Source organism: Bubalus bubalis, chromosome 18, assembly GCF_019923935.1.
Source record: "Bubalus bubalis isolate 160015118507 breed Murrah chromosome 18, NDDB_SH_1, whole genome shotgun sequence".
In the NCBI taxonomy this organism is placed as follows: Eukaryota; Metazoa; Chordata; class Mammalia; order Artiodactyla; family Bovidae; genus Bubalus; species Bubalus bubalis.
The window spans coordinates 2,300,821-2,328,607 of NC_059174.1; the positions used below are offsets into that span (position 1 = coordinate 2,300,821).

Here is a 27,787-nt window from a genome sequence, read left to right on the forward strand (position 1 = left end):
GTGCCTGTCCGCTTGCCTATGAGAGAACACCCTCACGGGTTTATTGTGAGGACTACACGATTTAATTCTCTGTATAACTGCAAACACTCAGGGAGAGGTCAGCTATTGCACCATTACCACCCCCACCATCAGCACCACCACCATGGGGGTATTCTCTACTCTTTCTCTACTCTTATTCTCTCGGTCGTATCCGACTCTTTGTGACCCCATGGACTGCTGCCCTCCAGGCTCCTCTGTCCCTGGGATTCTCCAGGCAAGAATACTCGAGTGGGTTGCCATGCCCTCCTCCAGGGGATCTTCCCGACCCAGGTATCCAACCTGCACCTCTTACGTCTCCTGTATTGGCAGGCAGGTTCTTTACTCTGTGGCAGATATTAATAGGTGGCTGAGCCACCTGCATGCTGTACTCAGGGTGCTGACGCCCTGGTTTGCCCAGGACAGTCCTGGTTCACACCCGAGGCCCCTTCTAATTATTCATCCTCCTCCTCCCACTCTGAGAAGAATCCTGGTTCGGATGGTCCATTCTGTGGTCCCCCTGCTATCCCATGTGACGCTCTCAAGAACCTCCTGGAGAACGCCCTGCAGGGGAGGGATCCTTTCCCTGATGAGGAAGCCAAGGCTCCGAGGGGCACCTGGTTTCCACCCGTCACAGAGGTCCTGGAGGCAGGTCTCTGGAGACCCCTGCTCTGCAGGTCCCTGCTGCAGGGAGCACACAGTCACACCCAGCACCCTGTGCAGCCGCAGCATCCCCTCTGCGCTCACCGCGTGGTGGCTGGCCGGCGGCAGGCCCTTCTCCACACTGGGGGGCACGTCGTACACGTCCAGCGAGGGGTCCCGGCCGTTGGGACCCTTGACAGCCATGGGGGGCGTGTCGTATACCTGAGGGCAGGAGAGGTACAGTAATACAGGGGCCAGGGCCACCTGAGGGCAGGGAGGGGGACCCCAAGCTGCACCCCAGGGACCCCCCCGGCCAGGCCTGGACAGCACAGCGCCCTGGGCAGGGGGAGGACAGGACCCCACCAGCAGCCCAGACACCCACCTCCTGGCTGCACTGGCCGGGCAGCAGCCCACGCACGGGGGGCACATCGTAGATGTCCTGGGGCCCGGGGGCCAGCAGGTGGCGCGGGATGTCATACTCGTCCTGCTCCGGTGGGGGGGCCTCAAACACGTAGCCCTGCCCCACGCGGGTGGGCACCACCACCTGCAGGCAGATGGCCGACCGTCACCTCCAGCCCTGGAGACCAGCCTCCACGACCTCCTCAGGGAAATGCCACCGCCTGACGGAAGCAGGACACACACGAGGGGCCCCCAGAGCCGAGGGTGTGCGCGTCCCTCGTAGTCCTTGCCTTCCCGTCAATGAAACATCGCGCAAGGACTACAAGGATCCCACTCTAGGCTGAGAGCCATCTGGTGTGGCAGGACACAGGAGCGGAGTCCACAGCCCAGTGACTCGCAAGGTTCCAGAGGCCGCCCCTACCCGGGGTGCCCCTGACGACGGCGCCTCCCAGCTGCACCATCCACCCACGGCCTGCCTGCGGGGCTGTCCCCACTGGAGGGCCCGGCAGCCACTTTCCGGCTCCAGATGATGGGGGTGGTGGTGCCAGGTGGGAGGAGGAAGGGGCCTGCAGGCGATCCCAGGGATCAGGGCCTAGGGCCTTCCTGCCCTCCTCGTCTCCCACACCCTTGGGGGATTCCTGGGAAGGGGGCCACTGAGAACTCCCAGCGCCCAGAGCCAATTCTATCGCAAACAGCAGGACAGACGCTGTTCTGGCAAGTTGCGTGTGGGTGTGAGGAACGATAGAGACTGGAACCAGGACCCCTGCTCCCCATAGCAACACACCCAGGGGCTGCAGAGACCACCCTCCTTGCACCCAAAAGGACAGGGCCTCGGCGGGGAAGTCTCCCCTCCCAGTGCCCTTCCCTGGGCCAGCTGGTGGGCAGGGCTGGGCAGGCAGCCTCGCCCTGCGGGGCACTGGCCCTGCGGGACTGGAGGGCCCCGGATCTGCTGACAGGGCAGGGGCACACCTCCACACAGCTCCCAGCTCAGCCCTCTTGACAAAACGCCCTTCTGTCCCCTAATCAAACGGGAAGTCCGGGACGCGGTGACTCATGCGCTCCCCACACACGTCCCTGGGGACCGCGGGGTGGAGGCAGGCCTGCCCCGGTGCTCACGCCCCAGAGCCCTGTGCCCCAGGTTTGCGTTCCCAGAGCTCTGCGCCCCCAGGGGCCCGCGCCCGCTCTGCAGCCTGCGCGCTGGGCGCCCCCGGGGCAGCGCGGCCCTTTCTGGTCAGAGGCGCGGCAGGGCGGGGCTCGCCCGCGGTGTCCCCGCCCCCGGCGCGTCTGTGCGCGGAGCTGGCGGACCTTCCCAAGCTCGTCCCTCTCCTCCAGCCCCAGACTTGAGTCTCTTCCAGGGCTATTTTCAGACACTGGACCTGGCCAGCATCAGGCCAGGGGGCGGGGGGCGGGCGGCTGGCTGGTCGGCGGGGCCCTGAGGCGAGGCCCAAGGGGACCCCGGGACGAGGGATGCGCCCCGGCTTCTCCGCGCCGTTCAGCACCGCCTCCGCCCGCGCTGATGGGAGGGCGGGGCGCGCGCAGGGGGGGCGCGGGCCGGATAGGGCCTGCGGCTGAGTCAGGGACGGTGAGCAGCCATGCTGGCTGACAGATGTCTCTGTGAGAGGGCAGAGCAGGCGGCCACGGTCGGGGGGTGGGTGGGTGGGGCGTGGGGGAGCTCGTCAGGGAGACCCACGCCCCAGAGAGGAGCCCCTCATCACAGGCTGCCAGCTCCACACCCAAGGCCCCCTCAGCAGACCTGGCGCCCCGGGCGTAGGAGACACAGAGCCCAGCCCACAGCCCACACGCTCCCTCACGCACACATCTCAAGGTGCAGGAGACAGACACGCAGAGGCCGAGAAAACACACCCAACAGCCACAGCCAGACACACACCCAAACCACAGACCAGGCAGGTGCCGCAGGGAACCGTCGGGAGACAGAAGTGAGGCTGAAGGCTCCCAAGACCCCGGGACCCAGCAAGCGCCCTGCTGCCTTCTGTCCCAGGCGACCACTGCCAGGCAGCCTGTCCCCGTTCTGGGCAATGGGCGTCACCCCACGCAACCCAGGCCAGCCCGTCTGGCACCTCTGGCCCCAGCCCTACCTAAGAGCCTCAGCTTTCTGCTCTGGGGTGCTGAGGGACGGAGGCCCAGGCCTGACGTGGGTCCCCCCCTCCTGAGGAGCGAGGCTGAGCTTCGTCTGCAGCTCTGACCCAGAGACGCTCCTCCAGGACTGGCCTCCTCCTCCGGGGCCCCCCGGCTTCTGCCCTCGGCTTCCTTAGCCATGCCACAGCCCCAAAGGGTGCTGACTCCCGAGGTGGCCCTGGCCTGCCCCGAGCCACAGGGGCACCGCCCTGCTCCAGGCTGCAGGCAGATGGCTGTTCCTGGGCGCCCGCCTCATTACTCGCCTTCTGTTTCCCTGGACTGAAAGCCCCACCGACACTCTGCAGGGTCCCCCTCAGTCCAGCCAACCTCCAGCCCTAGAGCCAGGGGCCGCAGTTTCCCAGGCTTCTGAAAGCACAGCCTGAAATGTGGGCACAGATACACACTGCAGGATGTTTACAGTCTTGCAGTTTGTTACAGAGACACTCGCCATCAGAAACCCCTTGGAGCCTGTCCCCCAAAGAGGGGGTGACAAGCAAAACTGGGGGCAGTTGTAATCACGCTTAGGGACCCAAGAAAATGCTTCTGGTATCTAATGCCAGATTTGTAACCTCAAAGGCGAAAGTCTGTACCAATCTGTGCAAGACGAGTAGTTCACTAGACAAAATATGCTGAAATCCCCCAGCAAGCCCGTCTTGACTGGGGAAGCTCCTCTCTAGGCGTTCTCATACATTTTATGCACCTGCCCGTGACAAGCAAGCACGGCTTTCACAACTATGAAATAAAAGCAGATGCAATCGAGGCTGCCCAGGCCAGGAGCAGCGAGGCTTCTCAGGGGAGGGTGAGATTCCTGGACACAGAGCCTTACTTCCTGGGCCCCCAGCCAGGTCGGGGCCCTTGGGGACACCGGCTCTGGGCAATCCCCCCAGTGGGCACGTGGGGGGAGCTCGCCAGCCAGGGGAACCCAGAGAGCAGTCTACGAGCAAGCCGCATGCACGGGAGGGAAATAGGACCCACAGCTGAATGTGGGCCTGAGTCCACAGCCCGCAGTGGGGCCCGCTGTGCCTCCGGGCTGGGGGCTTCCACCGTGTCTGACCTCAAAGCTGTGCCAGGACAGGCCTGCCTGCAGAGGCTTGGAAAGGAGAGGGCAGGCGGGGAGGGCGCCTGCCCGGGGAGTCTGTGGAATGGAGCTGTGTGGGTGTGCGCGGGGGACTCTGGCCTGTCCCCAGGCTCACCAGCCAGTTACCGCCTCCCCCGCCCCGAGCCACCATTCAGCAGTCCCTGTCTGGGCCGCCCCAGCCCAGCCCCCAGCCTGTCCAGCCAGGCAGCGGAAGGAGCAAGCAGAGACAAGGGGCCTCCACCCAGGCTTCCCAACTGCCAAGCTCTGCCCGTGGCAGGGCCAGGGCAACACACATGCTGGACCACTGCCCGGCTGGCATCTCGGCCCCAGGCAGGCAGAGCACAGAGGCCCAGTGCCGTGAGGAGAGTGTCCTCAGACGGGCGGCTCTGGGCGAGACATGCACTCCAGTCCTGCTCCTTCCACGGCAGACAGCCCGGGGGTGAGGGGTGCGTGGGCAGGTTGGGGTGCTGCTGGGGTGCTGGGCTCCTACCTCCCGTGGGCAACAGCCCGCCAGGGACTTGGAACGAGGCCCTCTCAGGGAGACCATAAGGTCCAGCAGGCAGTGTCTGCCCCTCAGTCCAGGAGTCACGGGCAGGTCCCCCTGCGGCTTCGGCAGCTCGCTGCCACGGCCCGGGAGATGGTCGGGTGCCTGGGGGACAAGCTCACCGCCGAGGGGCCCCTGGGTGCCCCGGGCACTAGCTGGCAGGCCTCCCCCAGCCCCTCCTCTGTGCCCTGCCGGCTAGCGCTCATGCAGCCGCCGTCCTGGCCTGTGGGCCCCGGGCGAGGTGGCAGAGCAGCAAGATGGAGCAGCCACGGACCCCGACAGTCTCGGAGGCGCCCGCCAGCTCCGTACCGCTCATCCTCACCGTGCTACTGGGCAGAGGAGAGTCACCGCCAGCCACTGCATCCCTCTGGGATCCTGGCCACTCCAGCCTCGCGCTCCATACTCCAATTACCCCCATCAAGCGCCTCCACTCCCCTTTCCTGGGCTCCCTGCGTCCTCCCTTCTGCGCAGAATGGCTTTACCCGGACACGGTTGGGCAGGTCATTCCCATCCCAAATCCTCTGTCCTCAGGAGGGTACCAGGCTCCCAGGGTCCTGGCCTACTCTCAGGCCTGCTGGGCCAGCTCCAACTGCCACGCCAGTCTTGGACAAGCTGTGTCGTCTGCCGGGGACACCCTCCCATTGGGTCTTGTCAGCTGAAGGACACCCCACTACCCAAGACCAGCTCCGTGTCTTCTCCTGGGCATCTCACTCTGACACCAGCAGACAGGTAAATCACTCGGCACTCACCTCCCACCGTGGCCCCAGACCAAACATGGAGCCGCTACAGGAACCCCCGTGGTCCCAAAGATCACTGACTGGGCCCTGCTGCGTCCAGTAATCAGGCCTGGGCAAGACCCCCTGGAAGGGCCGCCTGATCTCCCAGGAGGCCTTACCTTGGCTGGTGGCTTCGTCCCCTCCCAGTGCCGTGCGTCCATGGAGGGCGGCACCTGGTAGACGTCCTGGGCGGGGCTGCCCGGCCCCGGGGGCACCTGGTAGAGGTCGGGGGCTGGGCTGGGGAACGGGTGATGAGGCATCTGCTTGGAGAAGGCGGAGGTCTGCTTGGCCGGCGGGGACTGGAACTGGGGGCTAGGCCCGGGGGCCTGGTAGAGGCCTTGCTGAGTCTTGCTGGGGGTGGGCACCAGGTAGACGCCGTCCGGCTGGGGCGGGAAGGTGGCTGACAGCATGGGTGTGTACGGGGCCGCGGGGGCCAGGAGGCTGGGCTGGGGCGGACTGGGTGCCGCCGGCTTCTTGTCATGCATGCCCACCAGGATCTTGAGGCGGTTCCCGGGCACGATGCCTTGCCGGCCGTGGAGCGAACAGAGCCACCAGCCGCCTAGGCCCTGTGTGTCCCGCTCCAGCACCGTCATGATGTCGCCCTTGCGGAAGGAGAGCTCGTCCGGGGACTCGGCCACATTGTCGTAGAGGGCTTTGGCCAGCACGTTCTAGGGAGAGGACATGGGGAGTGAGGACAGAGGTGGTGCTGGGCACCCGTGGCCCGCCCGGCTCCCATCCCCTCCGGGACTGGGGAGGCACGTGGCTCTGGCACCGAGGCAGGAACTACACAGGGTTTGGCGGGATCCCTGCGCCTCTGTGCCCACCGCCCCTGGCAGAACAGCCCCGCTGATGCTGGCGCTTCTTCAAACACGCCTGCAGAGTGCCTCAAAACCCTCGCGACCACAGCCTCCACCCACACTCCAGGATGGCACCCAAGCTTCTGGAGAAAAAAAAAAAACAACAACCAAATACTCCTGGAGTCACGCTACAGGCTAGACCCAAGGCTGGGGAAGGCAGCGATCATGACAGTAATGGCCACCACGTCCTGCAGAGAAAACAGGATGCACACGCTGCCTGCTGCCCCGCAGGTGCGGTCAGCCAGGAGGGAGAGGCCAGACAATACACAGGGGCAGAGCAGTCATCGTCGGCAGAGCGCACGCCATCTATGTCAAGAGCCCAACAAGCACGAAGGGCCGACCTCACGGCAAAGACTCAGCAGATAACAAAAGCTGCAAGTTATCCAAGAGTTAAGCAAGCACAGACTCCAGGAGACCTCGGAGGAAGAAAATGCACCAACTGGGCCAAGCTTAGTTAAAATGTTACAACTGCAAGAAAAATGCCAGCAGAATTTTGGGGGGGGGGGGGGAGTCAATCAAAGACAAAGAACCTTCCTAGAATTAAGTGGAGAAACAGAGGTCGGCAAATAGGCAGGTTGGTTCTGAAAATGGAAGGCAAAGAAGCACCGCGTTTCTGCCATGAGGACGGGTCACAACTCCGGACCACGACTGGGAACCCTGCAGCGACGGCAAGGGCAGGACCACAACCCACATGCTCACGCACCGTGGGAAGAAAGGTCCATGTGGACACTTGCCTCACGTTACAAAGACCCGCCTGTGAGAGGCACGAGCTTAGAGGTGACAGAAGAAAACACTGTGGAGACTATCTCTGGGACTTTGGGCTGGAAAAATTATAAAACAAAACCCAGGAAGAAAGACCACAAAAGCGCCAAATCTAAGGTAACAACAGGAGCAAAGACGGATTCAAGCTCACAGACGTGAACGGTTTCAGCTGGATAGGTGAATCACAGAAAGCTGACAGGGTGGCAGGCCGCCAATGAAAAGCCAGTCAAATCTGGAGTCTGGAGGGGCTCCGACACGTAAGCAGCGAGAAGGCAAGAACACCAACAGAAAACCCACAAAACGCCAAGAGTTCTCTGAAAGGCAAAGCAGACTGGCCAAGACAGCCACAAAGGATGCCCAGGGCTCCCGCTGGTGAAGCAGGACACGTTCTTGATTCCACTCTGAGCTCTGGCAGGGCCCGGGGGCTGGTGAGGAACGCTAGCCATGCCTTCCTGAGTTACGGCTGCAAACAGGCGCTCTATGGCCCCGAACGCTTTATGCAGATGTCACAGGCACATACAGAACAACTCTACGTGTTTTTCTCAGATACTTGTCCAGGGAGATTCCAGACACGTTACATTAGCATGGGTGCCTCTGGAGGAGGGACAGGAATGAGCCAGGCATCGGGAATAAATAGGGAAAATACAGCAAAACGGGAAGGCATCCCATAAGGCTGAGGAAGGCCGCAGAAGGGCAGCACTGTCCCCCCCAGCCCCGCTCTTTACTCCAGTAATTCCCCTTAGCTCTCACAGCTGCCCCAGAACTGCTGACTTGGGGCGCTGCTCTGTTCTCCGTGAGTCAGCCCCCCCGGAGCGGGGAGAACGCTCCACGCAGAGGCCCCACGGCCCAGCGGCCTGTGCAGGCCTTGGGGTCACACAGAAGGACCCCAGTCCTGGCAGACAGCGTGCCGACAGGCCTAGAACCTCCCTGAAGACAGAGAACCGGGAAGAGGACCTGGTTTCAGTCCTCGGCCCCGCTGCGTGTGCGGGGTCAGGGCCCAGAGGTGCCCCAGGGGCCCGGCGGGAGAGCCACGGCCAGCCCGGCCGCAGCGGGCAGAAGCGAGGCAGGAGGCAGGGCGAGGCAGCGAGCAGGGGCAGCAGGCAGGGGGGAGGCAGCAGGCAGAGCGAGGTGGCAGGCAGCGGGGAGTCAGGGGCAAGGCAGTGGGCAGGAGGGAGGCAGCGGGCAGGGGCGAGGCAGCGGGCAGGGGCGAGGCAGCGGGCAGGAGGGAGGCAGCGGGCAGGGGCGAGGCAGCGGGCAGGAGGGAGGCAGCGGGCAGGGGCGAGGCAGCGGGCAGGAGGGAGGCAGCGGGCAGGGGGGAGGCGGCGGGCAGGGGCGAGGCGGCGGGCAGGAGCAAAGCTGGCTCCTGCTGAGAGGGCTGGGGCGGCTGCAGCCTCAGGGGTGGCAAAGAGCTTGGCGGGGCGCAGCAGAGGCCCAGGCCTCGCCGAGAGGGAGGCCAGGCCGGCTGGGCGCCAACCCCTCCTCTGCGTCTCCTGGGGCCTGAAGAGTCAAAGCCTGCTCTGGACCTGCCTTGGCAGTGGGATCCGGGGCGGGACCACCCGCGTCCGCGTCCGCTGGGGCCTGCGTCTTGTCCCCTGGATTCATCCGCGGGCAGAGAAGAGAGAGGATGGGGTCTCCCCCATTTCCACGTCGGCCTCGGGGGCCAGAAAGAGCCCCTCTGAGCCCTGGCATGCTGAGAACTGGGGGCAGGACATGGTGTCTAGGCGGCCGGCCGGGCAGGCGGCCCCAGGACCACACGCTCAGACTCCAGGCGCAGTGTCGGCGGGGAGTGCACCCCTGCAGAGCCGGAGGCAGGGAAGCCGGGAGCCATGGGGGACGAGGCCCGGGGAGGTCAGCCCAGGCGTGGAGCAGAGGCCCACCTGCACCAAGGGCAGCACCGGGGTCCGGGCCCCACACGGCACCGTCCGCAGCTCGTTAGACCAGGTCAGTTATGAACACAAGAGGCCTACTTGAGTCCTCAATAAAAAGTCACTTGAACTTGAAAAACGGGGAGAGGATCATGTCTGAGACGATGAAAGGATGCTTTTTCCTCGTTTTTCAGAAATTTGCAATTTGTATTTAATAAGCATTTTTTGGTTTGGGGGCTGAAAACACATACGTCTTGACCACCTCCTGGGCTCCACAGCAGGATGGGATGGCCCAGGCGAGGTGGGTCAGAGGGCAGAGGCCTGGGAGGAGCCCCGCAGCTCGCTGATCCCCGGGTCCCAGCCCCGCTGCCTGCAGGAAGAGCAAGTTTCCCAAATATGGTCTGCAGTCCTCCTGACAGAGCACACTCCGATTCCGTCCGGGGGGCGGGACGCCCAGCCCACCCTCCCTTAGCGAGTGACCCCAGAACACGGAGCCACCCGGCTGGGTCCCCTCAGCCCCTGCCCCGTGACCACAGGAAGTGCCAGCAGAGTGAGTCACAGGAAAACCCCTCCAGCCAAAGGGGGCGGGTGCAGACAGGGGCATGCCCTGCAGACGCCCCCCGCCTCAGAGGAGGGCCGCCGGGGTGGAGGGCCAGCAGAGGGGCTTTGGGTAGCGCTGGCCTCTTGGGCGGCTGGAGAGCTCCACCCCGGGCCAGGGCCAGTGGGAAAGGGGGAGGGGGTGGGAGGAATCCCCCGGGGCCCAGGAGGGCGCCCAGGGAGCTACCGGGGCCGCTGCACCCAGGGAGGCCCAGTCACAGGCGGTGTGAGCACGTGAAGCAGTCGGGCCGATCCCGCGGTGACCGTACAGTCTGGGGAGGCCCGAGCTGGGCTGCGCAGCGCCTCTCGGGCGGGCACACGGCAGCAGGCGCCTGGCACCGGGAGCGCCTCAGCCTGCGTCAGCTGGTGCCCCCTGCCCCACCCCAAGCCCCAGGGGTGGGCTAGCCACAGTCCACGCACTACTGCGCGCCAGCTGGCCGGGCACCACCCCGGGGCCTCCCAGCTGCTCCAGCTGCTCCTCATGCCCCGCCTCCCGGGTGAGCAGCAGCACCAAGACCCACCTGGGTCTGCCCTCCGCCCGCTGCTGGGGACCCCGAGCAGGCCCCGTGGCCTCTCTGAGCACCCAGATCCCTTGCGCTCAGAGGGCGAGCCTGGTTTCCCAGGACGCTGCTTCTGTTTAATGAGAGGCTCGCCTGGCCAGGTGCTGGGCCAGCCTCAGAAATGCGGTGCAAGCCTAGCTCAACCAAGAAGACACACCACGGTTTGCCAGGACAGGGCGAAGAGTGGGACGCAAAACTAACGTGACAGGGCCACCTCACAGAGGTCGGGCTGAGGGCCTCCCCAAGAGGGACATCTCAGGCGACTCATGAAGGATGAAAACCAGGTGGCCAGGAAACGGTGCGGGGAAGGGCGTGTGGACAGAGGGCACACACGAGACGTGACCGGGAAGCGGGGAGGGTGGGCGGGGCGCCCACAGGGCAGGCCGCCTTGGGAGGACGTGGGGGGGGGGGTGCAGTAAGCGCATCCAGTGGCGGCACACCATGGCGGAACAAGGCAAGACCCGCCGCTCCGGAGCACTCCTGCGCTGGATGCGCGCCCCCAGGCCCACGACCTCGCTCCAGGCTGAAGGGGGGCCCATCCACCCAGCACCCGGCCCGCCAGCCTCCATCACTGCCGGGCATCGCAAGCCCCAGGGGTGCACAGCCAGGCACCGGGGGGCGCACAGCACCCGGCCCGCCAGCCTCCATCACTGCTGGGCTTCACGAGCCCCGGGGGCACACAGCCTGGCCCCGGGAGGGCATAGCACCCAGCCCGCCAGCTTCCATCACTGCCGGGCTTCATGAGCCCCAGGGGCGCATAGCCGGGCCCCCGGGAGGGCACAGCACAGGGGCCCACCCGCATCCAGGCACCACGCGGACGGCAGCTGCCCCGCCCGCACCTCTGACCCCTTGCTCCTGACCTGGGGAGCCCCTCGCTAAATCCTACTCCCTCAGGATGCCACTCGGGTGTCACCACCCCCCGGAAGGCTCCCACGTCCTCTCCTGGGCACCCACTACCCACTGCGCCCTCCCTGAAGTGCCGATCGACACCCTTCATCATTGCCCACTTCATGTCCCCCAACCTGGGCATCCAGGAAGGGGAGGGGGGCCTGCCCCCTCAGCAGGGGACCCCCACACAAGCAGGGCTGAACCTGGGGCTGCTGACCTGCCCGGCGCAGGAGCGGGCAGTGCCCTGGCCTCCCTGGGAGCCACCCAAGGAAGCCAGGTCGGCCCCCTGACACAGCCTCGCCCCAGAGGGAGGGGACAGAGGGGCACCCCCAGCCTGAAGCAATACTCCCTGGGCAACGGCCTGCCGCCGGCGTGCCCAGAACAACGGCCTGGTTGTTGCACGGGGAGCTGAGAGACTGTCCCACAGGCCGGCCTGGTGTGAGAATGGCCCTCATTGTGTGTGCCAGACCCACTGGGCCCAGGGCGCAGAGCAGCTGGGCCATGGCCTCCACTGGGCACGCGCCCAGGAGATCGGTGGCCGCCGGATGGGTGTACCCTCCACCTGCTGCCCCGGGGAGTCCCGGGTGTGCTCTGGGTGTCCCCAAACGCGGACTCGGGGGTGGTGCTACCTGGTGGCTGAGAGACTGACAGGCTCACAGTGACAACCTGACGACACGGCTCTTCTGCACACTCAGTATCTCCTTCACCTCGAGACACCAGGACTACGCCCATCCTACAGATGGGGAAACTGAGGCACGCAACCGTTACCTGATCTGCCAGCGTCGTGGGCAGGGCGTGGCAGAGGAGCCCTAAGCTGTGTGGCAAAGTGCAGCCGGGCGGCCGGGACGGAAAGTTCACAGGCCTTGTCCACTCCCCGTCCCCGGACCCGCCACACACCCCAGCCCTGAGCACAGAGCCCCACACACAGCACTCACTCGGCAAACACTGGTTCTCTTCATGCATGGCTGTCTCAAATGTGGGCCAAGTTTATTTCTGGGGTATTCTGTTTGCTTGTCCCAAGGAGACCCTGCGGCCAGTGGATACAGCCAAAACGTGTGTATGCCCCCGTGGCAGCCCACGCCCACAGCTCACCCATGCCCCGGGACACCCCCAGGAGAGCTGCCCCGTGCCCAGGGCCCTGACAAGCCCCCCCTCTGCTCTGGGCTGGGGATCCAGGAAGGCAGCGCCTCCTCCCTTTCCAGGGGTCCCTACACCCTCATCTCGGACGGAACTCCAGAACAGCTGGCCTTGGCGTTGCCCAGGACAACTGAGAGTTCAGGGTCTGGGCTCAGGTCTTCACTATTCAGCGTGAGAAGCATGGGTGAGCCCCCTGCGCCAGAGCCACCCTCGGGGAACAAGGGAGGCGTGCCTCCTTCCCCGCCTACTGGGCAGCGCCCGAGCCCTGGATGCAGAGCAGGGGCTGGGTGTGGGCCTTCAGCCCCAGGCCTGACCCCAACAGCCAGAACAGGTCCACAGACACAGACTGGAAACCCAGCTGTGGGGAGTCATGGCTAGCAGCTCCCTGAGACCAGCAGGTGCCCTGACCCGGCCTTCATCAACAGTGGCAAGAGCAGAAGCCTCCGCGTTCAGGTCCTGGGCAGGAAGCAGGCCGCGGGCAGGGTGTCCCGGGCACGGACCCTGGAGGCTGGGCAGGGAGGGTCCTCCTGCCGCGAGCACGGCCTGCAGCCTCCGCCACACCAGATGGTGGGCAGAGGTGGGCCTGGCCCTGGGCACTGAAGAGCCCTCTGGGGAGGGACGAGAGTAGAGCTCGCCATCCCAGAGCCCACCTACCTGCTGACAGCTGGGAGTGGTCCTCACTCCCTGAGCCTCATACCACTGCCACCCACCCAGGGAACTGACCCAGACCCCAGACTCGCTGGGACGGACCGGCCTGTTCAGTCTTGGGATTTGGCTTCTCGGCAGAGGCCAGCACAGGCCAACCTTGACTTCACGGACAGCATCAGGCCCTGGGAAGCCACCACGGCCACCCCCTTGGTTTGCCACCGGAGGGGCCGAGGCAGAGGCACAGCCCAGGTTGGGCAGCAGAGGCGTTGTTCCTACAATGCCTTGGTTTCCCCACCTCGGCGTTCAAAGCCCCCTCTCCAGTCCTAAATGGTAACTCGCAGTAGCCCTTAAAGCCACACCACCTGCTTCAGCAGGAGGAGGGTCTACAATGGCACAAAGAGCACAGTTCTCCAGCTCAAAAAAGGTACTGAGCCCTGACATCCATAGTGCCTGCTGGAAAAGGGGTCTGAGACGGGGCCCTGCCCCTCCGCCCTGAGCCCCTTCCAGGCCAGCCAGTACTTCGTCCCTCTCGCCACTCAAGAGATGGGAGCAGGGCAAGTCAGGGGCTCTCCGGTCAGGGAGACCACCCTGTCAGGGAGACCGCCAAGTCAGGGAGACCACCCTAGAGCTCCATACTCGGGGCTCTCAGGGCCCAGAGAGGAGGAACTTGGACAGTATCTTCCCGGAGAATGGCCCAGTGTCCACCAAGCACCGTCCCCATCCCCTTCCACCTGCTGGCTGGTTCTGGCTGCCCCAGCCGGCTGTGGGCTCCTGGGGGACGGAGGAGAGCTCTCCAGGCTGAGAGAATATGGGCGCTGGGACCCCTAAAAGAATGATGGAGGCCAGGTGGGGGCCACTAAAGCACAGTGCGGGAGCCAGAGAGAGACCCCATGGAGCTGGCAGTCCCCCCAGTCCCTGAGCAAGGGGAGCACATGGACGAGCTGGGCCACAGCAGGAGACTATGCCCTGGGTCAGCTCTGAGGACAGTAACGTCCCTCTCTGGCCTCAATGCTCCCATCTGCGCCTGGGGGGAACAGCTGTCTGGGGGCCTCTCTCACTCGGGCAGGACTCCCGGGGCACTGCCCTCACTTCAGTCCCTTGCCCAAGCCTGGGCAGATGGGGCCAGCTCTCCAGACCTGAGGCTGACTGTCCTGGCAGAGTTAGAGACTGCCCTAGCCCGCCTCCACCCTGCACCCACTGGACTCTCCCCTCGCTGAGGTCAAGTGGGTGGCGGGTGCCAGTGCCAGAAGGGCTTGCCAACAGCTCCTCCCAGACTCTCTTCCCACCAGGCTCCACTTGCACCCGGGGCCCCTCTCCTGCTTTTCTACGCCTGTTAGCCCTGACGTCCCTCCACCCCAGCATCAGCTCCCCACCCTGGAAAGGAAACGGTCATGGGTGGGGGGGTGGGGTGGGGATGAGGAACACCTCCGGGCCTGGCTGAAACTGGCACAGCAAACCCAGACAGGACCTCCCAGCTGAGACTCTTAAGGCTGGGGAGAAAACAAGCTCCCTGTTCTCAAGACCAGCTAGAGATGGGAGACCCCAACATCTCCCCGGACTCTAACCTCTCACGCTCCCCGACCTCCCCCAGGCCTCGGCAAACCTCAGCTTCTCCGAACCCGTCACCACCACCCGGGGCTCTGCCTAGCGCAGCAGCAACCCGAGGACACGCCATCCGAGGGGCGTCCGCGCCCCTCCCGGCTCGCACGCTCCACCCGCGGAGACGAGGGCCCGGGATGGGACCGCCGCGTGGGCCTGGACTGCCCTGCCCGCCGTCCAGCTCCTACAACGCTTTTACAGCGAGCGAAGGCCATAACCGAGAGGAGTCTGCCCCGGATCCCGGAATCCAACGCTGGCGACCCGGAGGTTAATTATTAACTTCTCCGAGGACCACGCACTTGCTCCCGGCGCCCTCGATCCCTAGCCTGGGGCAGGGGCAACCGTCCCCCCAAAACACACGGAGCCCCACCCCGCCTCCTGGAAATTCACGGCCCAAGGGGCCCCGGGTCGCTGCTCCAGGCGATGGAGGGGGGGCTCGGAGACCCGGCTCTCAGGCCCAAGGTCACCCGACAGGCGCTGCCGGCAGGCGGTAGCGGGCCTCCGGCCAGCTACTTTCCCGGATCCAGGAACTTCTCTGCGGCCCGCGGCGCCCGAGCCCGGTCCTTCCAGCAGCCCGCGGGCGCGTGGGGCCTGCGGTCCCCCACAGTCTCGGCCTTCGAGAGCCCGGGCCGGGCAGAGGGGGTTCCCAGGATCCCGGCCCCACGCCCCCGCTGCGGCCGTTCCCAGGACCCGCGGGTCCGGCAGGAAATGCCGTTCACTTAACCCCTCCCCGCCCGGGCCCGCCGGGCCCGCCGGGGCGCGGGCAGGGCCGGGGTGCCTCCGCCGACGGCCCCGGGTGCGTGGACCCCGCCCCGGCCGAGCTCACCAGGTAGTTCATGGTGTCCGGTGGGCCTGGGCTCCCCGTGGGAGCGCACAGCGAGCCGCTCGCGCCGAGCGCTCGCGGGGTCCCAAGCGCCCCGAAGCCTCCCGGCTCCCGGGCCCCGGTCCGGCCGCCTCAGCGCCTACCCCGCCACTGCCACCGCCCAGGGCCGGCCCGCCCCGCCCCGCCCGGCTCCGGCGTGCCCGGCCGCGCGCACCCATTGGCCACTCGGGCCCCCATGCAAATGACCCGCCGGCCCGGGGGCGGGGCGCCGAGCAGGGCCGCCCCCGCCCCCGGTGCCGGGACTGCGAGGGGCTCCAGGAACCCGCCTGCCGAGCGCTCCGAAGGCCTGTCCCTGCCCTCCACCGAGGGCGAGCACGCACCCTCCTCAAAGGCCGTGGCCTTCCTCTTTCTGGAAGACTGCCGGGATTGCCCTCCTCTTCTGCGGCCGTGGCAGCCCCAGAGGCGCCAGCCTTCCCCGGCCGCCAGCGCGGGTCATTTCACATGCGTCCATCCAACAAGTCCGACTCAGATCTGCACCCGGAGGAGTATGCCCCAGCTGGCAGAACACTAAGATTCCGACCACCACCGCACCGACTCTGGTCAGGCCTGTGGTGTCTTAAGAGCCCCAGAATGTGAAGACATGGCAGAGACGCCGGGGACGGCAGGGGATCCGGGGACAGCAGCTGTCTCCGTGGGTCATGCGGGGAGAGGAGGCCCGGAGCACATCGTGTTCTAATAGCCAGTGTGCGGGAGGCCCCAGCGCACCGGGGACAAGAAGCTTGTCCATCTACCCCTTCTCCGAACTGAATCCAGCTTCCCTAGTGCTGCCCCAGGACCTCTGCCCCCACCCAGACCCCTCAGTCAGCCCTATCCAGGGCTGACACCTCTGGCCCAACAACTCCCGTTTCAGCAGCAGGGGCTGGGAGGGATGCTGATGGGAATGACCGGGAGGGAGACGCACTACAGGGAAGCTGAGTGGAGGGCACTGTGGTTCTGAGCTTCCCCTTCCCAGGAGACAAGCTGTGACCGTCCCTGAACGTGGTCCAGGGCTGCACGGAGGTCTGCAGGGACATCTAGGAAGGAGCCGGCTCCAGACCTGGACGGTCCCACGCCTCACATCTGGGGTTCTCCCACAGGCTGCCTTCTCGAGCCACTTGCTGAGTGTGCAGACACCATCAGGCAGCTCGGAATGCCAGTGAAGCAGCTGGGCATGTCCTGTAGAGAACCCTCGGGCGTGGCCTATAAAATACATACAAGACTGAGAAAGATCCAAAGGTGTCCCTCCACCGACACCCAGACTGACACAGCCCCTCTCCAGGTGTGCTACCATGGGCAGGGTCTCCCTCATCTATAAAAGGAAGACGCTGGGCTAGGACGCCCCACGTCTGGCTGGTCATAGATCCCTTGGAAAGCTTGTTAAGAAACAAATTCCTAGGTCCCCTCCTCCAGAAAAACTGGGAGTTGGCAGGGGAGGGGGGGAATCCAGACATCTGCATTTCCCCCAAAACTGCTTGGGGAACCACTGGACGGAACTCTCAGCACAGGGTGTGGGTAAAGAGCAGCAAGATTTGGACACAGGGGGACCCAGAGTCCTCAAGAAGGAACGGGACAAGCTGCCACCCTATGCCCGCCTTAGGACTGGCCCACCTGTACCCTTCAAAACAGCCCAGTTCCCCACAGAAGAGCCAGCTCTCAGGGAAATGTTGCCAAGGGTGTCCCCTCCTGCTTGTTCCCAAGGCTGCGCCCCAAAGTCAGAAAGGAAGCCCTGGGCCTGCCCTGCCCTCAGCCTGACTGGCACCTCCGCTTCCAAGGAAACATCGGAACAGCCTGCTGTGAGTGAATATCTGTACATGCTGAGTGGAGGGGATCCTTAGGTTTTTCCCGGGGTCTCCACTTGGGTGGGGAGTAGGGTGGGGACCAGGCTCCACAGCTAGTCAGTAGGTCTCCACAGAGATGGGCAGGGACATCCCTGTCGAGTCGGCCTTATCCTGTGCAAGTCGGCCTTGGGAGCGCGAGGAAGCGCCTGGAAGGAGAAGACCAGAGACCCTCCCTCCGCGGGGCTGGATTAAAGCCGAACGGGGGCGGGGCTGCTCAAGTGGGCGGGCAGGCGGGGGAGGAGAACCCAGCTCTGGCCCAGGCATTTCAAAAATTTGTTCCTTTTCCACTTAAACTCCCCACTCCCCCCAAGACTGTGCCTCCCAGAATGGCATTTCCGCTTTGGAATCCAGGCCCTGGGATCTGTGCCCCACTGTGCTGGAAGGGGAGGGGTTGAAGGGGGAGCTGAGTGCCCCCTCCCAGGCCTGCCTTGGGGAACTGGGGGAGGGGCGCCCATTGGGCAGCTCTGGGGGTCTGTGGGGGAGCAGACCCTCCCAGGCCAATGGCCAAGGGATGCAGCCCCCAGGACAGCGCTCAGGCCAGCACTAGGCCAAGGCCTCCATGATCACGTGCTCATCTCGTGTCCACAGTGATCCTGCACAACAGGCTTCCCAATTCGCCCCATTTTCCAGATGAAGAGGCTGAGACTCAGTTTCCCCTACCCCCCCTGCACCCCCCCTCAGACTGCAGTCCCAGAAGGGAGGGCAGGCGGGGCTGCTATAGCGCAGCCCAAGCTGAACCCCCTGCGGCACCTTCAGGACCTGCAGGGCAGAAAAGAGGTCATGGAACATGGGTGCCCAGGGAAGCTGAGGACCCTGCCGCACTCAGAGGTCCCAAAGGACAAGCATGTGAGACCCAAGCACCATCCTCAGACACAAGTGAGCTCAGAACAGGCCCAGGAGCGCCCCTCAGCAGGGTGAGCACACCGTGTGCCCGGGAAGGAGAGGACCCTGCTGGATGGACGGGCCGGGAGAAGCTGGCAGAGCGTGGGCTCCTCCCAGAGCACCGTGGTCACCCCAGAGGTGCAGGTGAGCTCACAGCTGGGGTGTCCCCCCAGGCCCCGGGGGAGCACCTGTCTGTGCAGGGCCGATGGTGGCCTATGCCCCAGGCCACTGGTTCCCGTGCGTCCATCACGGGCCCGCTGGGGCAGGCACTGCTGGTGATCCTAGGCCCTGAGTGAGGAGACCTGGCGCCTGCTCTCTGGGCTTTAGGGGGTCTTATTCTCCACGTCAGACCCACAGCACAAAGAACGGTTCTTGCTTTAGCCCCAACAATGTCTGTGGCAGCATTTATAACAGTGAACAAAGAGGGGCATAACATAAATGCCCAGCTAGCTATAGGGGACTGGTTGGGCCACCAGAACCTCTCGATGGAATCCTGTGCAGCTATTAAGATGGCCATTTTTAAAGGCTAAAATCATGCAAGAAAATGCTGATGCCAAGTGAAGCGTGGACTGAAATGGCTAGCTCCAAGTGACTCGGACAGCCGCCTTCTCCTAAGCCTGGGCTTTCCCAGCAGCACCGAGGGGGGCCGGCCGGCTCCGGGCGCAGCAGCAGGGAAGGATTTCCTGAGGCCGGAGGTGAGGGCTGCCAGCCGCAGGGACAGGAAGAAACGATGCCTCTAGAAGGCCGCAGTGGATGCCCAGCCCTGGGCTGGCCACGCACACCGGCAGGCTCCAAGGCAGCCTGCGGCCGGAGCCAGCCCTGCGGGCGAGGGGGCAGGACACCGCGCAGGCCCAGCTGCGCCAGGAGCCGCTGTCACACTGCCTCCGCCACACAGACCGCCCTCCCGGGGCCAGGACAGAACCATCCCCTCCCAGAGGCTCGGGCCGGGGCAGGGCCTCGCCCCATCACACCTCCGGGAACTGACAGAGCCACAAAATGCAAACTGGCTACCAGGGCATGATCCCACAGAAGAGCACCCCAGGGGACCCCAGACAGAGCAGAGCCCGGGGACTGGAGCCTTGAAGCCTTGCCTCCGGTGGAGAAACCACGGGTGTGCATGTGTCATTATGGTGGTGACCCGCTGTGGGGTGGGCTCCAGTCCCCCAACAGGGCCCCGGGTCAGCCCCCAGGGGCCTGGGTGCAAGGGCGGGACCAAGGCAGAGGGGTGGGGGCAGAGGCAGGGCTGGGGGTGCATGGCCTGGACCCCTGCCGATCCTGCGCCCCCACCTTCCAGCAGCTCCCTCCCCCGCTCTCAGGCTCTTTCAAGGACAGCACAGTCTCCTAATTTTTTTTTTCTCCTAATTTTTTAATTGATTTTCTAATTTGAAAATTAAGCAGGCGCAGAGGCACCTGCAGGGAGGTGCTGCCTTCAGAGAGGGGCTCTGCTCACATGGCTGGGGCGCTTCCCAGGGCCTCTCTGCCCCAGCCCTGGGTGCGGACCCCAGTAGCCTGAGTGCCCCCTTCTTGTCTGTACCCCCTCCCGGTGTGCCTCAGAGAACCAACAACCAGCTCCGCACTTTTGTGTGCACAGGGAGGCCTGCCCCTCGCTGGCACCGGGACCCCAGTCCCCAGGTCCTCGCCCCTCCCCTGGCACTGGGACCCCAGTCCCCGGGGCAGTGGCCCCTCAACACTGCCTGGGGGAGGGTGGGGGTAGGGGAAGGGAGAGCCGGGGACAAGCCCCTGTCCTCGGAGAGAAAGCTGGGCGGCTGAGCTCTGGCGGGCAGCCTGGGCGGCAGGGCCAGGGTGTGGTCAGCAGCCCCAGCCTGCCATCTGCCTGCCTCTCCCATGGCAACCGGCCCCTGCGCGAGGGCAAGGGGAGGGGCAACCACACATGCCATCTGCCGCCCCCACCTGCTTCTGCCAGAGGACAGGTGCCGACACCCACCACGGCCCCCAAGGGGCCGCGGTGTGACCCTGACATCAGTGGGGGTCGGGGGGCCGGTGGGGTCACAGGAGGGGACTTCAGGAGCCCAGGCCGGCATGAACGCAGGGACAGCACAGCTACGGCGCCCCCCGCCTGCGCCTGCTCCAGCCTGCAGGGGGCTCCACGCGCCCCGGGCCCACCAGTTCTCGTCCGGGTTGGCCTGTAGGCCAGGAGCTCTGATTCCACCCGGCGTGGGGCCCTCCGTGGTCACTGTGTCTCTCAGAGCCTCTGGGACTGGCCAGGACGCTGCAGGCACACTCATGCCTCTGCCTTACACACCAGCCCTGCCCCACCAGGCATGCTCCCGGGCACCCACATCTTGTGCACAAGTGCCCTCCAGTAAGGCCCCCCACCCCCAGCCCTGTGTTTCCACATCCCCTGAACGGTTCTGCAGCAAAAACCTTTCTGCAAAGCCCAGGTGCCCCCAGACCCCCAGCCACGGCAGAGAGGTGGGCAAGGTCTCCCCTCAGCCCGGGGACTGGGTGTGGCCGTAACAGGGTCTATCAGGACACCCTCCAGCACCCGCTCCCGCTGGGACACCACTGCCAGAAAACAAGTCCTCGTCCTCAGGGAGCGTCCACTCCAGGGTGGGTGCAGGGAGCAAGCGGAGAGACACGGGATGTCGGGGAGAACGACACAGAGAGGGGCTTCTTTATACAGATGCTAGGGGTCCTCGCTGAGGTGGCATTTGAGCAGCGTGTGACTCTTTTACTCAGGCTCATTATCATTATACAGAAAAAAGTAAGTCAAGGTTTGTAAAAAATAGCACAGGCATGCCAACAACTGCCCGGGTGTGCAGCGCAGCACGCGGAGCAGGGCGGCTCTCAGGCCAGCCTCCCCCACTGCAGCTTCCTGAGGGCTCAGGTGTCCTCGGGACCTGCCTGTGGAGTGACTGCCTGGCGGGGAACCTTGGCGGGCAGCCAGGGACAAAGTGGGGAGCCCAGGAATCCGTCCAGGCCAGGGAGGGTGGAGAGACAGGGGCCGCTCCCAGGAGAGCTCCATCTCCTCCTAGAAGCCTCTCCCCACCAGGAGCTCTGGCAGGTACGGGCCCTGGGAAGAGGGGATTCGAGCCCCGGATACCTGGGGAGGGCTGTGGACAAGAAGGCACACGTCACACCGCTCGGAACAATCACGGTACTTTGGGGAACTTGGCATTTAGGGAACACAGCCACCTCTGGGCATGCCTCAAGGCACACAGCCCTGGATATCAGGTTTTATAAAATACTGAAATAGGGTATTATACCACCAACAACACTAGTATGTTCCACTATTAAAAGCCCTCCTCACACAAGGACTAGAGACAGACATCCATCAGCAAGAGAGCAGGACATACATAAACTCAGAGTCAGCAGTGGACTGCTCAGCACAGCAGTGAAGACAGAACTATTGATAAATACCCTGTGGGTGAGACTCTCAAAATCATTTTGCTGAATGAAGTCAGACCCCAAAGAGTATACACTATAATATGCTTCTGCTGGCATCAAGTTCAAGAATAGGTGAAACCTTGCCGTGACGAGAGAAATCACAATGCTGGCCACTGTAGAAACGAACACAACACTGTCAATCAACTCCACGCCAATAAAAAATGAATTTCCAGAACAAGGTCATGGGATAATCATAGTTTTTCCTTTTGAAAAAAAAAAAAAAAAAGAAACCAGAATGTTGACCATGTCACAGGGCTGGGGCACACTTGACAGTAAGGTAGTACCTGTGAACGTTCTGAGATGACGGACAGGCTCATCATCTTGATTCGACTGACGGTTACATGGGGTCTACATTAGTCAAAACTTACCCAACTGTACACCTAACGTCTGTCCATTTCACTACATAGAAAACCTTCTCAGTTAAGAGAGTCTCAACTGGTAAAAATAAAACAAATCACAGAGGAAACAATAAAGAGCATTAGGAATACCCAAAAGTAGGAATTGCAATCCTAAACCCACCGCGTTACCCTTTTTGCCCTGGCCATCAGGGAGCTTCAAGTCAAATTTGTATGCCTACCTTCCCCATACATTACAGAGTTCTGGATTTTGCGATGATCCCAAACTCTGTCCTTCACTATAATCTGTTTCAAATCCTTACTGGAATTTGGTAGGGTTTAAATAATAAAATTGAATTACGAAAAGAAAAAAAAAGACCTTAGAGAAGGGATTAACTTTAGAAAGCTGTAACTTGTGACCAGTTCTCCTAGCGGGCAGCCATCACCACCTCCCAGGTCCCTGACCTATCCCCAAATCTTTGTCTTGAAGAGAGGGAGACAGTGGTCCAGCAAACTAAGAGAAAGCCGAAGAAACGATGGGGTGAGACTAGGATGCAATCAGAGCAGGCAGCTGTGATGAAGCCCCGTCAGAGGCTGGGAGGCGCAGCTGAGGGCAGCAGGCACACCTCTTGCTGGGCCACGGGAGCGGGGTCGGGAGGGGCCGCCTGCTAGCCTTGCGGTCCTGCCTCACCCACAAACTAGAGACCCCTCCTTGAAGGGCCAGGACCCACCCCATGGTGTCTCCTTCCCACCCAGGACCCTGCCTGTCCCATGCTAGGCAGGCTGCTCCAGACACATGTGAAATCAGCCCAGGACCCACCGATCCAGCAGCTTCCATCTGCTGCTACACGGCACCCACTCTTGGGGGCACTCAGGGCAGGGCATCCAGCCGGCCTGGGGCACAGTGGGTCTGCTGTTGGCCCCACTGGAGGGCACTCCATCTACTGGGTGAGGGCAAGTACCTGTCCATCCAAGGCTGAGACAGGGATCCAAATAGCCAGGCTGGGAAGTGGCCAGGGTCATCCCATGGCTTAAGCCCTGGCAGGAATGGGCCACAAAAAAAGGGCTACTGGAGGCAGACTGGGCAGGCCAAGGAGAATTACGGGGGCAGGGGGCTGGTTGTGCAGGAGCCAGAAATGGGTCTTGGCTACCGTACCAGCCACTGGTGGCAGGATAAAGATAATAACCTCAACAACAGTAGCTACTATGACTTATTAGTCTCTTACAGAAAGCTTTCTGCAAACCTCGCCAAGATCTCATAAAACCCCAAGAGCTCAGTGCCCTTATAATCCCCAGAACACAGAGGACACAGACTCAGAGAGGTTCAGGGGTTCGCTCAAGGTACAGACGACCCTGCCCCATCATTTTAGAGCCCTGGCCCTTGACCCGCCAAACATCGTCCCTCCAGAAGCGACTCTCTGGGGCCCCATCAGCCCCCAGCCGGGCTTCCAGGGCTTGTGCAGGGACGCAGACCCCAGGCTGTGGGGGCTGGCCGGGGGTCATCAGTGCTCCCGGGACCACCTCCTCGGCAGGCGATCAGAGCAGACTGGACAGGGAGGAGCCAGGCAGCCCAGGTCCTGCCCCAGGAGCCTGACAGCAACAAGGCAACCCCCCTGAGGAGTGCACGACCACCGCTGGGAATCCTGGAGGGCTTCCTGCAGGGGGCCCTCTGCTGAGCGAGAGGAGAGATGGGGAGCGAGGCGGGGTTGGGGTCGGAGGTCACTTCCCGCGCAGCCCAAGGCCGGTGGGAGGGGTGTGCCTGGCACCCTGGAGCCTGGATCGAGGACCTTGGACTTGGGCTCTGCCAAGCTCCACTGCTCTCTTCTGCACCCGTTCTCCCAGGCCCCCGCCGCTGCTGGCCTGGCTGCCCAGGCCGGAGCTCTCCAGCAGCAGCAGCAACTGACACAGAGCCAGGTACAAAGGGCACCCTGGGACCGTTGGCAGAGGCTCAACCAGGTGCCACTCCTGCTCTGTGGGTCTCCCGATGGGCTGACCTGCCCTGCCGCACCTCCCCGGAGAGCTGCTTGGCCATCGGGAACCCCAGAAGCCCCACATCCCATGGGTGCTGAAGGGCTGACTTGAACTCATGCTCAGAAAGCCATGAGCGGAGGGGCACTCTCTTAGCGGCCCTGGCCTCTGTACAGCCCAGCAGGCCGCAGCCCCCACAATTACAGAGGCCACGCTCGCTTGCTGGCTTTGGATGCCGCCCGACTCAGTTCCCAGCCTGGCCCCATCCCCCAGTGGCCGTGCAACTGGGCAGGACGACAAGACCTCCTCGAGCCCAGCACTCGGCACAGGGAATGCTCCACACACGTCAGCACCTCGCTCCTTGAAAGAACCCATCCCTTACTTAATACAGGAGCAGAGGAGAGGCTGGAGCAGCTGTGCCCATTTCACAGACAGGGAACAAGAGGCAGGAACAGGCAGCAGACAACTTCTCTACCAGCTGGAAGCTGGCTTCCTACCTGACAGTGCTGGGGGGCAGTGTCACTCCTAAATTCAGATCATGCCAGTGCCCACCAGGGGTCTCAGGTGAGAAACCTAGCCATTTCCCTTACCAAATGCTTCCTGCCTGCCCAGAGAGAGGAGGCAGGCCTGGGCACTGAGCAGCCATGCCCGAGAGGAAGGGAGACTTCAGAGAACAGCCAGAAAGTGCCTCTCCTGGTGCTGTGTCAACTCTGCCCTCAGCTCAGAGCACAGGCGGGATATGAGGCAGGGAGTCGGGAGGACCCTGCATGCTGTTCTCTCTCTGGGCCCCAGTTAGTCGTACAGTCGTGTCTGACTCTGTGCGACCCCATGGACTGTAGCCCACCAGGCTCCTCTGTCCGTGGAGTTCTCCAGGCAAGAACACTGGAGTGGGTTGCATGCCCTCCTCCAGGGGATCTTCCTGACCCAGGGATCAAACCCGGGTCTTCTGCATTGCAGGCAGATTCTTTACTGTCTGAGCCACCAGGGAAGCCCCAGATTGCATGTGGGTCAGATGATGGAGTGAGACCAGCTGATCCCTGGAGGGTCCCCCTGCTCTGACACTCAGGAGGTACCCCCTGGCCCAATCTGGCTTGTCCCAACCTCTTCGCCCCCTCCTGCCGCCCACCATTGCCTCCCACCCCATTCTGAAGCATCTGGTAATTGCTGTGGGCCAAAGTGCCTGCGTCAGCCCCATCCAGGAAAAGACTGCCCAAATGAACGGGTATGCTTAAAACCCAAACGTGTCTGTGAGCACCACGTGGGCGGTCATCATTCTGGGTTCCCAGAGCGGGGCTTGAGCAGGAGGCTGGCCTCACCACTCACCAGCACATGAAAGCAATTTTCGGAACATTTCATGGCTGCTCCCAAAATGAACTTTGTTTCCCACTGCCACCAGTTCACACATCACCAGGGGGCCCAGGAGAGGCCCAGGGTGACCCGATAGCCCGGCATGTGCGCACAGAGGGTGAGGCCCCCACTCCCCCTGCAGAACCTCCGAGGACTGCAGCTGCAGGTGGAAGGGTGGCAAACAATGTGGAGCTGGCAGTGTGGACGAACGGGGCAGAAGGGGACCACAGGTGTCCAGGGCAGGTGTCTACAGCGGTGCCTGTCTGCGCAAGTCACACCCAGAGCCTGGCCCTCCCACCAGCCCTCTCCTCTTAGAGACGGAGCCACGGAGGCACAGAGCCCAGGAGGGCTGCCAAGAGTGCTCAGGCGAGGGGTCTGGGTGCTACCCCAGACCCTGTATCCAGACCTTTGCTGTGACTGTGGAAAACCACACCAAATCGAGCACGGACCTCCCAAACTTAGGCCGTCCAGGTTCTGATGTAGCCTAAAAGTCCCATTCCCTGTTCACTCGTGCCCTGGAGACTCTGGCCCTTGGGCAGGCTTAGATGGTCCACCTCATCTCTCCGGTCAGTGCCCAACAGGGTCAGGGAAGGTGTCCTGATGCCCTGAGCCAGAAAGGACCCAGAGCCTTGCAGGAAGGCAGAGCAGGAGAAGGACTTGGCAGGCCTTTTCTGTCTTCTTTCTTTCTTCCTAAAGATGAGGCAATTATGCTTAGAACCAGAACAGACGGGGGTGGGGGGTTCACATCAGCACGGTCTGGAAGCCCTAATTTTTTCATCTGTAACTCTGCATTAACCGCTTCTGGAGGCGGGCAGGAGCTGGGATCTTTAATTCCATAATAACAATGCTTTGCTCTTACACAGCATCTCTTCTCCAGTAATCTCCGCATACTCTATGGTGGTTAATTAAAAGGCCATTTGCCCTGCCAAGAAGCCCCAAACAGTCTGCCTCATCGTAAGGATGGGGTCCCCCAAGTGGGAAGCAGTTCCACAGACAGGCCAGGTGGATAGGCACCCGGGGACCACTGCCCCCTCTTGTCAGAGGGAAAACCCCTAAAGGCCGCAGAGAAACAATGGCTGGAGGCCAGGGCTTTACAGCACAAGGCCCTCTTCCCGGCAGGAAGCAGGGAAGCAGCCCCCACCTCAGTGGGTGCCTCTGCAAAGCGGGCTGGGGGCTGCACCTGAGACCTGGTGATCAAGGGCTGCGGGGACCACTGGCCATCCGCGCAGGCCGGGCTCGGATGCCTCCAGGTGACCGGCCTGTGTGGAGCCCGGGGTGGGGTCGCCCGAGCCGCCTGCTGGGGTAGCAGCAGGGGGTGCCAGGTGAGAAAAGAAGCCCCACGGCTAGGGGGGAAGAAGAGGTGAGGGCCTGCACCCATGGGGGCTTCAGCGGCAGAGGTACGCTTCCCGGAGAGTGCATCCTCGGGTTCTAAAGGGTGGGCGCAGATCCCCACCGCTAAGCCGGCCCGGGCGCGAGGGGTCTCCGAGAGGAACACCCGGGCCCCGGCCGGGGAGGCCCCTGAGCACCGCAAGGCGGCAGTCCCAGGCGGACCCCCGGTGGGGGGACGCGGACCCCGCCCCCTCAGCCGGCCCGGCCGCCTGGAGTGTGTCCCGGGGAGCGGCCGGGCCCTCTCCCCGCCGGGCCTGGCCACCCTGGCGGGGGGACTCCTGGGGGCCAGCGCGGACCCCGCCCGACCCGGGTCCCCAGGGAGAGGGCGCAGGGAAAGGCGGGGGCGCGGAGGCCGGCCTCGGGGAGCCGCCTCCGGCTGCCCCCAGTCCCCTACGCGAGAGGGCCCGGGGGGGGGGCTCCAGCCCGGCGGCCCCAGGCGGCGCGAGGCTGCGGGCCCGGCGGGGGCAGGAGCGGGCCCGGCCGGCGGTCGGTACTCACCGGCACGGACATCTTGGCCGCCGCTCCCGGGGCCCGGGCGGGCAGCGGCGCCGGCAGGCGGGGCGCTCAGTCCGCCGCGCTCAGCGCCCCCAGCGCGGTCCCGGCGCTCTCTGGGCTCCTGCGCGCTCCCGGCGCGGGGTCCCGGCGCTCTCGGGGCTCCTGCGCGCTCCCGGCCGCCGGACTGTCCGGGCTCCCCAGCCCGCGCCGCGCATGCGCTGCCCACACCGCCCCTCCCCCTCGGGGCTCCCCCGCCCGCGGCCGCGTTAAAGGAGAGGACCCCGAACCCGGGGTTTTTCTGTCGGCCCAACGCAGCGACGGGGCTCGGTCTCCGCCCTTTACCCATTCGTCAGGGACCACCTTGAGGCGCACCATCTCCTGGCTGCCTGCCGGCTCTGGAAGCCTGAACGCCCACCCCACCCCCAACCCCACTTTGCCCAGCCCAGGGCTCTGGGCGCCTGCCTGGTTCTCTGGCCGGGCTCCCAGCCCCTGTGTCTGAGGACGATTGCAAGTCAGCCGATCAGGGCTCCTAGAAACCCTTCCCGCTCTCCTCGCTGAAGGCCTTGGGACCCCTCCCTACCCCCACTCTGTACCCCCAACCAGGCAGCGAGGCCGGACGTTCCTCCCTGGCGCTGCGCCCCCCTGACTGCCCTTCCCCAGGGATGCGGAGCGCCCGACCCCCCGGAAACAGCCTGGCTGATCCAGGTCACCGAACAGAGCTGGCCTGGGTTCTGGGGAAGATCCTGCCTTCTGCTTATCC

The 27,787-nt window shown here is 63.9% G+C and overlaps 1 protein-coding gene across 6 annotated transcripts in view; it reads right to left on the minus strand.

Annotated features, from left to right (window-relative positions):
- The window catches only part of BCAR1 (BCAR1 scaffold protein, Cas family member), a 33,278-nt gene extending 6,055 nt beyond the window's left edge, over positions 1-27,223 (minus strand). The window contains exons 1-4 of one of the 6 annotated variants that reach the window (XM_006063339.4): positions 27,031-27,223; positions 5,710-6,258; positions 1,040-1,201; positions 763-879 (exon numbers count right to left, since the gene is read on the minus strand). In XM_006063339.4, coding sequence (XP_006063401.3) covers positions 763-879; positions 1,040-1,201; positions 5,710-6,258; positions 27,031-27,042 — 840 coding nt within the window. In that variant the 5' untranslated portion in view covers positions 27,043-27,223. Of the gene's footprint in view, positions 1-762; positions 880-1,039; positions 1,202-4,760; positions 5,680-5,709; positions 6,259-8,736; positions 9,427-14,507; positions 14,823-15,329; positions 15,492-27,030 lie in introns of those variants that run through there. The other 5 variants (XM_006063338.4, XM_025268406.3, XM_006063335.4 and 2 more) reach the window with 5 other exon arrangements.
- Positions 27,224-27,787: the final 564 nt, after the last annotated feature.